This window comes from Varroa jacobsoni, unplaced genomic scaffold, assembly GCF_002532875.2.
Source record: "Varroa jacobsoni isolate VJ856 unplaced genomic scaffold, vjacob_1.0 scaffold_302, whole genome shotgun sequence".
Taxonomy (NCBI): domain Eukaryota; kingdom Metazoa; phylum Arthropoda; class Arachnida; order Mesostigmata; family Varroidae; genus Varroa; species Varroa jacobsoni.
Window position 1 is genome coordinate 158,483 of NW_019213204.1, and position 13,336 is coordinate 171,818.

The window sequence follows — 13,336 nt, forward strand, 5'->3', positions numbered from 1 at the left end:
CGAATCGACAGTCTGTCGTCAACATATCGTCCGAAAGACGTCCGAGGCAGTCCAGTCTCCAAACCCAAGACTAGACGACAGCATCTAGTTTATTGCAGGTCATTTTCATGCAATAGGCTCTATTAACTGCATACATGTATAATGTCAGGCAAGTAGCAGATAGAGATAAGCACCAGATCATGTAATAGACTGCACGCATAAGAAGACGAAATACGTCAGGTACGTCTGACTAGTTTACAGCTATCAGTGCGATCAATTCTGGTTGATATTCTTTTAGATAACTGTTCAGTACTATAATCAGCACATAGTCGAACGGACAGGGAGTAAGGTGAGTCGGGGACACGAAGCAGCTTCAGATCCGATGCCATCTTTGTTGCTAGTTTCTCTATACTAGACTACAAGTTACAATCCAAGTCGCAGGTCAATGTTGTTATCACTCTATTTAGTAACTGAACTAGGTGACATCCTTGTTGTTCTATTAAATGCTTCTATCTTTCTGTTCGTATTTGGTCAGCTTGTCTAATCTCAGCTGGTTGTATGATCGAGGTTGAAACAAGATATGAACGATAGATATTCATAAAATACGTACACAGAAAAGAGAAAGATTTCCTGAGATCAGTCAAGTACTTCGGTGTTACTATTTGATTTACATATCTCGAAAATTTCTACGTGACTGCTATTCAATGACGTAGAGCAAGCCGACCTGATTTTAGCGGTGTGTAGCTCTATCTATTAGCTTTTCTATTGGTAGCTCGTCGTCTGTGTCGGTACAATGCGGCGAGACTACATAGAAAACTATGAACTTCTCATTTTAGCTGATTTATTATAATAATGCTGTTAGACTGAGCTGTTCCATGAAAGCAACAAGCGAGATGTTGGCAGGAGCCATGATACTATGCGTATGGGAAAGGCTGAGAGAGATCATGGATGAGTGAGCTAGATTATGTTTTCTTTTTTTTTTTTTTTCATTTATACATTGACTTTTCTCAGGGTTCTCATTGATATATTCGGGAGATTTGCTTGAAACTTCGTTACTGGCATTATCTCTTACTTTGAAATTAATATAGATTTTCCTTAATTTACGCTCGTTTTTTCCAGACAACTCACGTAGCACGTCGCACTATCATCGAACCGTAGTGGAAAACTTGCAACGAGGCCTTCGCTGAACATCACCATTACCTACCTAGGCATAATACACGGAAACATTTTCATATATCAACCAACGCGATATTTAGGAAAGTCAATATTAGAAGGAAAACAGGTCTATGCTCCCAAGCATTCTCACTCATAGGTAAATATGAACTCTGTTCAAATTCGACTCGCTCACACTCACTCATTCCTGGTCAGTGGTAAACGCAGACCGTTCAATTGACAAAAACAGGTAGGTAGAAAAATGTTTACCGTTCTTTAAAGAAAACCATATAAATTTACATACATCGACCCAGAAAATCAAGCAGGTTATCATTCTGTACGAATATGGTATGACGATGATGACCCTCTGTCCGGGTTAAACGAGTGAGGCCGAAAACTTAGCACTGCCGTAGTCGTATGACACAAAAGTTGCATGGAAAATTCACATAAATAATCCATAGATGAGTGATTAAAAATTAAATTCACAGTCGGCTGGCTCTGTTAGGCTCGATTACAGTCAGTTGTATTACCACGCTATCAATAGAAAAAGGAGAGTCTTCTCTGCCATAGCAGCGCCCTTCTATGCATGGAACATCTCCAAAAAAAAGTCGCTGATAAGCTGGCCAATTTCGATAATATACGCTGCTGTAAATCCTTATTGTCAAGTGTTTTCGACAAAAGAAATATTAAAACGTTTCAAAAAGTTACCGAAACGATGCCAGTAGCAGTCAGTAGTATAAAAAAAAAAAAAAAAAAAAAACAGCACAAGTTTATAACAGTAGCAGCGGCTAAAGTAATCCTGTATATTTTTTTACGCGTCTGACTTGTCAAAGCACGAGATAGCGTTTAGCTTAAAGTTTTCATTCAAATAGCGCCCGACACAGAGCCACTGTGTGCTTACAGCGAGTATGGCTGAAAGGCTTGGAATTATGCTCCGTGGAAAAGGGGGTAGAGCAACAATGAAGAGGCGGAGAAGTAGAGTTTAAATATGGATTAAAAGAGAAATCTGTAGTCATAGGACCCGGCAAAATAGCACGAGCAATGTCAACAGGTGTAGAATTGTTGCAAAAAAGCTATTTCGTAAGTGAGAAAAAAAGAACTTAATTCGCGTTTACGAGATCGATGGTTCCAGCATTTTAATGCGGAGGATCGATCATCTGTGGAATAATTCGAGGAGGTTAGAAAAATTCAGAAAAAATACACGTTGCTTCGCCGCTCACTGCTAATATCGATACGGGGATTATACAAAGACCTTATTAAGGACATTCTATTATTGTATAATACAAATCTGTATAACCCTTCGGAGCTTGTCCGAAGGACAACGTAAGACGCTGATTTTTTTTTTTGCTTTTCTTTCACTTGGCTCGTCAGTTAATGAAATAGAAGCTTGCCAAAAGAAGACAAATTACTTCGGAATTATTCCAGTAAGTGTCAGACGTATTTCGAAAAAAAAAGATCGAATAAATGGAATCATCCGAAAATGTTTCCAGAAGATGCAGCATTCTCGAAGAAGCAGCGGGTAGTCTCGGAGGTAGGTGTAGAAGCTCTCGGTATAATAGTGAGGGGGTGTCAACGGCTGCTGATAAATTAGCTAGCTGTTGGTTTGGATTGGAGGTGCACAAATCATAGTATTTCAAGGGAAATATGGGAGGTAGGGACTGTGATTTGTCTGGGCAGTGCAAGAGCATCACTCGAATATAATTCTACTTACGCGGAGCTGCCCTGCTCATTATTTCGTGCTGATATTCGTTTGTTCACCACCGCTCACCACTGCCTGTTCACCATGCTGATCATCGTCATCATGGCTAACACTCAGGAAGGATGTTCATCTCTCACTTCTTATTCAAATTGTCGCTTGATACTGGCTACTCTGGGTCTCTGGGATTTCTAGCGCAAGTATGATCCCTTGCTGCGATTCACAGTAACACCTAATCATCACTACGAGCATCAGTGGCTCCATTGTTTATTTGGCGATTTTATTGATTGATTAACACACAACGTCTTCGTTGGACACATGTCATCGCGTACGAAGTATAGCTATAGTTGGTGGAGGATACATACATACACACACACACATATATAGATCGAGATGATTCGCATGATGGACTCTGGGCAGTTTGTTGTTTGGTTGAATGGTCTGATCGAGTGGTGACTCTGACTCTGGCAGACGATCAGACCGATCTGACTATATTATGGTCGTCTATCTCGCTACGGCTACGGGTTCGACATGTCTATGCCTCTGTGCAGACTTGGAGAAAGAGGTTTGCGCAGAGTCAGGCATAAGTGTGAGCACAGCAGGCCCATACAGATCAACAGTTCTTGCATCCATACAGGCTACGGAAAGAAAGGATATATAACATCAATATATGAATAGAATAATATGAATAGCACTAATCAATTCTACTACTTTGATCGAAAAATATAGAAAAGAGAAGAAACACAAAGAGTAAGAGAACGCACAGTTTTCACATCGAGCTCTGATAGAGAAATGAGGGAAAAAAGAAAGGGACGTCGAACGAACAATTGAAATACAAAGGGTACAAAATTGGTAAACAAATGAAATATACGAGTGAGATTTAGGAAGAAAATAGAGAAACGCAGGTTGTAGCTATTTTATATTACTATTACTAATATAGTACTATTACGTAATATCTATAGACAGGTGGTTACTGATCTATCTGTAGAGACCGTACAAGGGTAACCGCTTAAGCAAGGATTGGCTTTGGACATGAAACTACTACGATAAGACGTCAATAATAAGGGCATTTCTATTATTATGATTGCGTAATATTGTTGCGGACTTGAACTGCAACACTAAAACAAGTGAATACGTCAGATTGAACTTGGAAGGAATTCCTATTTCTGGATGAATTTTTATCAAATTTATGATATAGAATAACAGATAATAGAGAGAGGGCAACGTACAGGGGGGCTTAAGTATACAGTATTAAGAGGAAGACCATTAGGGTTAGACAGTTCATGTAAATAGGCACAACAATGTAAACGGCTGCTCGCATGTCAGTAGATCTGCAACAGGACAGCGAGAAATATGACGGGCGGATGGGGGAGGCAAACGGGAGACTATGGGGTTATAGGTGGCTGTTTCGACAATGACGCGTTAAACGGAACGATGGGAAAATCCAGTAGAGAACGAACCGAAAATAGCACAGGTTTGTTTTGCTCTTCTAGAGGAGATAAGTCGCTTGTGAGGACGCCATGAACATATTGTATACTAGATATATTAGACTGTAGTATAATTTCTGAGTAAAGAAAATTACCACATAAGCAAGTATATATTTTAGAAAGCGTATGTAGTTCGCGTACGAAGTTCATCGTATGTAACCATGCTATTCGTCTGCTTATAAATATTCATAGAAAGATAAAGCAATTTGTACACGCTTGTACGTAAGCGAAGATAAACTTTTCTAGTATCTGATTTGAACAGCGTTACAAATAATTAAAATTAAGGTCTCGGTAATCTACTTAAAATTGATATTGTCTTTATGAGCTTTTCTATGCTAAATATTAGATAAGTAATCTGATTCTGATTTAATTTAGCGTCATGTCATTTGGGCAAAGGAAACTGGTTAAACTTCAAATAAGAAGTAAGCCTACAAAATCAATGGTACGTTTTTGCTGTTCTTTACGTCCGGGAAAAAGTAACCCCATCATCGATCTTTTTTTATATATCCAAGAACTGCAGTTTACCGTCGTTTTGCAACAACAATGATATATACTACATATGCTAAATGATCTAGCACTAGCGAGATTACACAATGTGCCTTTCGATCCTAATCCTCTACATCTTTAAAATAATTGCAGATCAAATAGAAAAAAATAACTGATTGACGCCATGTCGTGTGGGCAGGGAAGAGTTACTGCCAACGTCTAGTTAACTCGTCCAGACCCGTTCGCAGAACACAACCAAATTATATATATATATATAGTGGTGCACTTGGCAGTAGCGGGATGTCTATGTCCACAAGTCGTGGCTGGCGGACGTACGTTGACACACCGCTATCGCCCGTACGCCACCACGATTAGTACGGCTAATTACCTGTATCGCAACAACATGGTGAGATAATCTGGCCAGTCATCGGGCAGTTGTACAAGCATGAACCCCAGTAAGATGAGCAAGATACCTGCTAGTTTCATGCCCTGGAAGACGACCTCATGCCGGTAAATGTCGACAATCGCTGAGATCGGAACAGCAAAGGCTAATCCCAATGTGAGGAACATCTCGAACGTGCATGCGATGCCCAAGTTGCCTAATAAATTGGCCGCTGCAACAATGACAACATGAACAACAATTGGACAAACATAAAACAGATGTGACAAGAAGTCGACGCGATACCTTCTGCAAAATTTGAGAATGAAAAAAGAAATAAAAATTAATAGCGGAACAGTTCATGGGCGTTTATTTTATATTTATGCAAATTACGTAATATTATTTATGTATGCTGCTATCGTAAAACGCTATGCTTAGTAGATACCGTATTACCGTAATGCTATCTGAGATGAGCGTGACCTGTAAAACATACCGAAGCATTGACGATACATGCCGGGTTCATGCTATTCACTATGATCTAATGTAAATAATAGGCGTCATTTAGGAATTAGACTGTAATTTACAAGGGGGTTCCAAAGCAAGGTATGAATACCAATTTTTCGAAAACCGGCAACAGTCAATTCAAAACGATATAGACATATTGTCTGAGAGGAGCTATTTTATTTCGATTGTCTCAGGCACTCTCCAACCCTCAAGATATATACATACATATATCGATATATATATATATACGCGTAACACAAATCTACGGCTACATAGACACCGACTGAGCGGCTATGAACCGCGTGTTTCTGCGGGCCAACTACAAAGCCAAGCCAGCTCACAAATATATATGTATATATATATTTATTCGTAGGTTCATGTCCTAATGTTTACAGCGTTGCGACGCTGCCACGCTTATTCGATGGGATATTTTTATACGTTGCGCTGTTTAGATTTTGTTCTATTTTCGGAGAGGATATAGGGTGGGGTTATGTTATTTCACAAATCAATAAAGGGGTTGCGCTAACTTTTGGGTCCTCGACACCACAGGGGCTATTTTGCACAAGTCCAGGTATATATTTCCACACAACCAGGCCTTCGGTCGTCCTGAAGCACAGCCCGTCGATACAGCCGTTCACCCCCTATAATAGGCTCAATGATAATCGTCCTTCAGTAGCGAATTCGCAAATCTTTGCTAAATGAAGTAGAAAGGGACACACTCTCGTACTTTTCTCCCGCAAACTCATCTTTTCGCCCAGAAAATGGTTCGCCATCAGCGGGCGTTTGGTCTTGTTTAGGTCGGGTGACCCAGATGACAAGTTAGAAATACCAAGGCCTTGGCTTATTTTAGTAGATCTGGTCATGATTTCCTTCTACTGGTCCAACATGGTGCGCCATCGGTGAGGGTAAACCTGCATTACCGCTGCATAACAAGAACCGGCTAGTTGATGCACTGTCACCGGGGGTATAGCTTAACGAGTCTGTAAAACGGAGTTCCCTTTTGGTGCGTGCGTTCGCGGAAACGCATGGTGGTTTTCTCTCACAACAACGCTCGGGTCACCCAGACTAGCTCAACCTTCGAATGTACTCCAACTACTATATCGGAATTAGCGAAAATAGTCAACGTTGCCTTTCCTCGGGTGTTAGCCAGGAACACTACAAACCTTGTGCTCAGTTTCCAGTTTATCCAGCGGTTTTCGTATCGCACATATATAAATCGTCAGAACCTTTCCTTGTTCGTCCTATAGTGGCAGAAAAACAGCTTACGCAACCTAACTTGTTTTGGAAGGAACCTGTCGTATAGTTCCTTTCTACCGTTAAGCCGTCCCATGAAGTCGCTTCTCATGCACGCAGGTCGAACTACACTCAGAACGTCTTTGTACGAACGATCATGCTTTTAATATCATCTGGTCGACCCATTACCCGCGACCTTCGCCTACACACTGAAATTCTTCGTTGAAAACCGGCCTCTGCAAAGCTGTTAACTGACATTCCTGTCAAAATTGAGGTGATGTTGGTGCTACCCCTCAACACTACACAAAGCGTTTCTATAAAAAATAAATCCGACTCATTTTAGGCATTTAGTTAAAACTATCGCTTGACACCAGTCGCGGGGAAAGTCATCTCATATTTGACAAGCTAGCTGACGTTAAATTTCTCCTCTTTTATTATACCGCAAGATTTCTGTCAAATCCTTGGTGGTAAATAAGATCCACAAAAAATCGATACGACGGTATAGCAAAGTATATATCATATTACCAGGCTAATCTAATACACCATATACCTTGTAGCATACTGTGGTGACCATAAACGTTTTAAGGAAGCGTAAGCTGATTAACAACGAGGCCATTTTTTCGGTAAAATCCAGAGAAGCAAGAGTGTATCATCAACTACCGAATCAGGCTGCCTACAACAGCTAACAGGTGGACTATTACAACGAAATCTAAAAGTGCATTTGACTAAAAGCAACGTATTCCTTTGGCTAGCGTACATTTCGAAACAATTCAAACCTGCTAACGCTGTTGAGTCAGCTGTGCTCTACCGTCTTTGTGCTATAGACTATAAGGGCGTTAACGTTGTATGTAATGGATATTCCATCGAAATATAAGCTCAACATGGCTCTATTTCGACAGAAAGTGATACTGATGGGTACAAAAGGAGCAGTTGGCTTTTCTGATGTTTGGGCGCTCCTTCTTACCGCCAGATCGAGTGTTCGGGTACATTCGAATCTGGAATCGCCAAAAGCTGCATAACTGTCATTGTCCTCGAAATATACGATGCAATTTATAAATGCCACTCGACAGGAGGTGAAAGTAGCCGATGTTACAGAGCTGTATGACCTTCAACAAATTGCGGCACAGTGTCTGCAAATACCGTCGATACGTTATTCCTTAAGGTAAAAGAGTGCAAGGAAGCCACTGATGCACGCAGTGGCGTCGGCCTTGTGATGCAAAAAAATAACAGCTATAACGTGAGCTCTGACGCGATGTTGTTCTGAAACGGGAGAGGTCTTTTCCGTCTACACCTCCGATGACCTCCATCTACTACTGAAAACGAGAAGTGAAAAGCGACCACAGGCAAAGTATGGACACGGGACTTGGAGCCAATGGAAGCCCTCAGCTACAGTGGTAAACTTTTGCACAAACTGGCAACCGGCGGTCAAGATGACCGTAGTTTTAACGATACATAGATGTGGGCTGAGCACACGTTTGGTATGGATCTGTTGTGAGTCACGCTGTTTTTCCAGTACGCGTAACAAAAGTCACCATATAAACAGTTCATAAAACACAATAGCCACGTTCAAAACTCTCTAAGAGCAAAAATATAATCTTCTCACAACGTCAAATCTAGAATTATGGAAATTATGTAAAATGATGGTTTCTTGCTACTTTACTGCATGTATGCATCGATTCCTAAAGAGAATGGTAGAACAGGCAACGAGTTCTAAATATGCGTTCAAAAGAAAGTATATATACCATTCTATTGCGAGACAAAATATATACAACTAGCATGGTTGGGAACATTGAAGCTCGAAGTAAACGATGAATGAAAACCTCTTGTAAATGATGCAAGAAAAGATATCTCTCTTTACTATTCGCACGAGCTTTCCATTCGGTGGATCGCTTCATGTTCGTTGTGAACTGGATATCTTTTTAGACGTATTGATAAGGGATACGCCTCGTGACCGAATGGTAGCTATGGTATATGGATAACGGCATGGATAGCAGTAGAAGTGGTCGAAGAAGCGGTAAAGAGGGTTCGACAAAATAAGATCAGTCTAGCGAAATGGTACCAACGGAGGGAAAATGTCACGTCTGACAGGTAACCGTTGATCGTCACATGACTTTATTTTCACGCGAGAGGGATCTCTGTGAATAATAAGTAAATCGTTAAGTCTAGCTAAACAAAGCGGAGATTGGCGCAGTAAAACTGGCCCGACTTACTGAGAGAAAGTGCCCCGGCTCCGAAGAGTAGCCCCCAGGGCATATGTTCCCAGACGAGGTTTTCCAGATTAAGAAGGTAGGAGCAGAGAACGAGCGGCCAAAGAAGGACGATGTTGAGAAAACCAATAAGCGAGAAGAACATCGCCAATTGGCCGAACGTCACATCACCTGCAAGGACAAAATGCGAATAGGCACAGATTGACAAGTGGGAAAAGCCTAAACTAAGACAAACGCGCGAAAACAAATAGCAGGAAACTAAAGCGTGTGTTAGGTAGCAAGATTGAGGCTCACAGCTATAGAGTCAATAATATCTACTCAGAAAAAAGGATTGGAAAATCATTGAGAAACGTTGATCAGGGAAATACAGTGGGATAAAGTCCTATTTGAGTTAAACAAATGTACCATAAGCCGCAAATACCCATTTACCTCTGAAGCAAAGCAAAAATAATGGAAGTTAGCTTTATTGGTTGAAATGAAAAAGTATCTTATGGAAGTCTGCAGGGTATTTTTTGTATATATCAGACATGTAGCCACCGACACAAAACAACAATGCTGCGACCCGAAAGATTTTTCCTGATACTCGTATATTTTATAAAGGTTACGTATATGTGAGTGCACGCAAACGCGAGCTGACAATGCATTTCTTGAACAGTCAAATATCTTCACATATTTTCTAACGGTCGGCTGCTCTATGTTTACAGCGACAATGAAAATATCGTCGGCAGACTCTAGTCTATTACTCTAGCAGGACACGTCAACTTCGTGAAGAACCTGCCATAATTTTCGAAGTATCTGAACCACAGACGACCACTTGCTTCTGATGATCAAGGCGATCTATTTTGTCGGAACTTTTCAGTGGCGAACGCAGAAAGTTCCTTACACGGGTAACCAATAAAGCAAAGCAACGTTGATTGCTTATCAAGGAATGAATATTTAGACCCATAGCAGATAAATAGATACGCTCGCTTATTTGTTTAGGTAAATGAATTTTTTTCTAATTGAATTGGACTCACACATGCACTATATATAACTGCATCAAGCACGATCCAAGCACGAAGGTAGATTTTTAATCTTTCTCTCTTTATATTGGCTAGCAAGTTAGATTAGGTCTCTGCTTCGACAGCCCATGAAGAATACGGTGCATTGTTGAGAGTAAAAAACATTGACATGTTTCCCACGTGACAGCTTTCTTCGACTTTTTTGTCTCCGGAGTTCCTTTGTCTGTCTCCAGCTATGGCCTCGTGATCTTACGTAGGCAAACTATGCCGGCGGCGTATGAAATTAGGACAGAGCTATCCGTTTTACTTTTTCGAAGCAGCACACGTCTAGTTGCGGCCGTACTTCGCCGGCCCCTAGCTATAGGTTTTATACACCAAGATGGTCCTACCGGTAGACGGACCTTACACTGTTTTATCGGTTCTTAACCCTCCGTCGTAAACAGCATTTGTTCTCAGTGGGTAGCGTTCTGTTTTTACATATAGAGAAGGAGCAAAAGAATTTTTACCGCATCATTTTCTCCAGTGGACATCAATGGCGTAGGCTATGAAATTAGAGATCTGGACAAGGTATACTGAGACAGTACGTGCAACGAGATGAGTGCGTACTTATAATTCCGAAACTTGCTCAAATCTCCAAACCTTGCAAGTGTTTATGTAATCAAGGAAAAATTAAATGATACTATCTATAATATACGACCAATTACGTCGTCGAACAAAACAATACCAATCTGTTTCACCACTGGTATCATCAAAGATCTTTGTTTTTTAGTGTTTCCTATCGGGAATCGTTAGACCATATATGAATTTATGTATAATGTACGTAAGACATATATCAACTTTGTAGAGAAGTTACAACGAACACAATATCTCGTCATAGCTCCGTAGCACGTATTTTCATATTATTTAAAGCTGCTCTGTTTTTACATTTGAGAGAGAAAAAAACTTTATATACGTTCATTTTGTTTGATCTTGTTTTCGTGCATTTATTAGAATTGGGAATGCACTGCTATACCTTGTTGAGTTGGCATATTCCTAACCAGTATAGACCTCTTGTCGGGCGCTTCTATTTTGTTCTCTAAAACTATACTAAACCCATTCTTCCTCAAACCTTATCTTCTTCAACTCTGGGTTTTTAAAACTTCGCAGTAAGCGGTTGATGCGCGACATACTACGCTACACAAAATAGCCCTCTTCTTTTATTTAAGGTACAATTAGCCTTTATGTGAATTATCACTGCGATTAAATTCGTTCTAGACTATTCTAGAGGATACATATGTACATAATACTGCCAACTTGCATAGGCTGGTTTACTTACCAATGAGCTTTTTAAAAGTAACTTTATAAACGCCAGATAGACCCGCTGCGGTCGCAGACAACACAACGCCAACGAGCGTCGTAGTACCCGTCACGCCGTCCATGTAGGCAAGCAGTGCCACGCCCGTATTCACAAGGATGATTGCCACGATCTAAGTTAATTGTGGCCCCAAGGATACACAATAGCGAACAACATTATGAAGATAATCAAACTTAATTATTAATTATTCTAAAAAAATCTATGATCTTATAATGTCTAGAAAAAAGCAGAGACACCACGCCGAAGAGTGAGCCCATTGAGCCCACTGTAGCACGAGCATAGACAGAAATAAGTGGTGATTGCGAAAATCAGATTTTTAGGTGAAATTTCTAGTTGACCTACAATATAAAACTGTATCTAGATGTATTATAAATTCATAATAAAACAGCAGAAAACAAAGATAATGATAATTTATTGAATCAAATACAACGTTGTACACAAATAAGCGCTTATCATGCAACCTACGAATCCCTCTAACTTAGAAACACCTGATGACACAATAGACATCGCTTCTATTTAAACATACAAACATAGATATTGTAAATATACCGAAAAGGCTAAATAAAATGCAATAGTTATAATTGCTATAAGAGTTTGACTTTTGAAGAACCAATTGACTCCAATGAAGAACAATTGCACCTTCGTTGACCAGAATAGGGACTACCGATTTTTATGATTTGACGTTCTTAGAAAAAAAGTAATGGTGTCGTTAGTAAAGCAACAATACTTTGTGAGTGCCTATCTCGCAATAAGTAGAACCAGATAGGATAGTGAGTGACATATTTTTTTTTGCTAATATTAAAGAGAGGTCGTGGTCTAGATTCGGATCCGAGCATAGCTAAAATTTACTTCGTGCTAGGAGCCAAGCATATGATGGGACGCTCATCGGTGATGCCAAACGTAAAGCTCAACGTTGTTAAAGAAAAGACGTTGTTATAGCTTTTGAAATTGTCGCTCTAAACTGTTAACCGTTATTGAAACTTTTATTTATGTTTCCTAATAGATTCTTCTAGTCAAACTGAAAACTGCAAGAATAAACCTGTTCATAATTAACCGACTACAATGGCTATTTGACATACACTATATCGTGAAAGGCTCGTCTCCTTGCCTTATGCGGCTATTTGGCATACAATATATAGTGAAAGGCTCGTCTCCTTGCCTTATGCGGCTGTTCGACTGTTACCTACAAGTTTTATTCGACAATTAGTCGCTGGAGGCCTTCTAGAGACGACATTTTTGACTACCTATTCAGCAATACAATTCAGACAACGTTCACAGTTGAATTCTACACTCGCTTCTTTCTTCTCTAAATTATTTGATCTCCTCGAATTTAGATAAACTTGCAAGCTTACCACTTTCTGGTTTTTCTTTCTGTGGTTTCCGAACGTAGGGGCATAAGGTTGTGCTGCAATAAAAAACAAACCCTTCAGTGGCGGTAATGCCCCCATCCCACAACGCCCAAGCGGGTCTAGCCATTGCAAAACATCTAATAGGAAGGGATTACCAAAACTGGCAAAATGCAGCAGATGATAGATAAGACCTAGGTCTAAACGTCAAGGAGAAGGAAGCGTGTTACGTATTCCTTAAACAAGAGGATAATTGGACTGACGCAGTGGCCGTTTCTATGTTAAAAAATATTAGATAAAAGGATTCAACGGAACAAGAGTCCGTGAAGGCAGATAATAGTCAGCATACGATTCTCTTGGGAAGGGGGTATGGAGGTGAGGTCTGTTTCAGGAGAAAATGAATAAAAAAAAATTGAGAGAGCGAGCATAAATGTACGTATAGTGAACAATAGGGTCGTGATAGAATGTTGAATCTTGCTAAAAATATCAGTCTACAAACGAATCCCTGGCTG

General features: G+C 40.2%; 1 protein-coding gene across 15 annotated transcripts in view; it reads right to left on the minus strand.

Annotated features, from left to right (window-relative positions):
- Nucleotides 1-13,336, minus strand: part of LOC111259180 (solute carrier family 35 member F3) — a 107,797-nt gene that overhangs the window by 3,120 nt on the left and 91,341 nt on the right. For 10 of the 15 annotated variants that reach the window (XM_022830967.1, XM_086967772.1, XM_086967771.1 and 7 more), the window contains 3 exons: nt 11,440-11,590; nt 9,127-9,294; nt 5,189-5,414 (listed from right to left, as the gene is read on the minus strand). In XM_022830967.1, the coding sequence (XP_022686702.1) occupies nt 5,189-5,414; nt 9,127-9,294; nt 11,440-11,590 (545 nt within the window). Of the gene's footprint in view, nt 1-2,842; nt 3,466-5,188; nt 5,489-9,126; nt 9,295-11,439; nt 11,591-13,336 lie in introns of those variants that run through there. The other 5 variants (XR_015310465.1, XR_015310464.1, XR_015310466.1 and 2 more) reach the window with 4 other exon arrangements.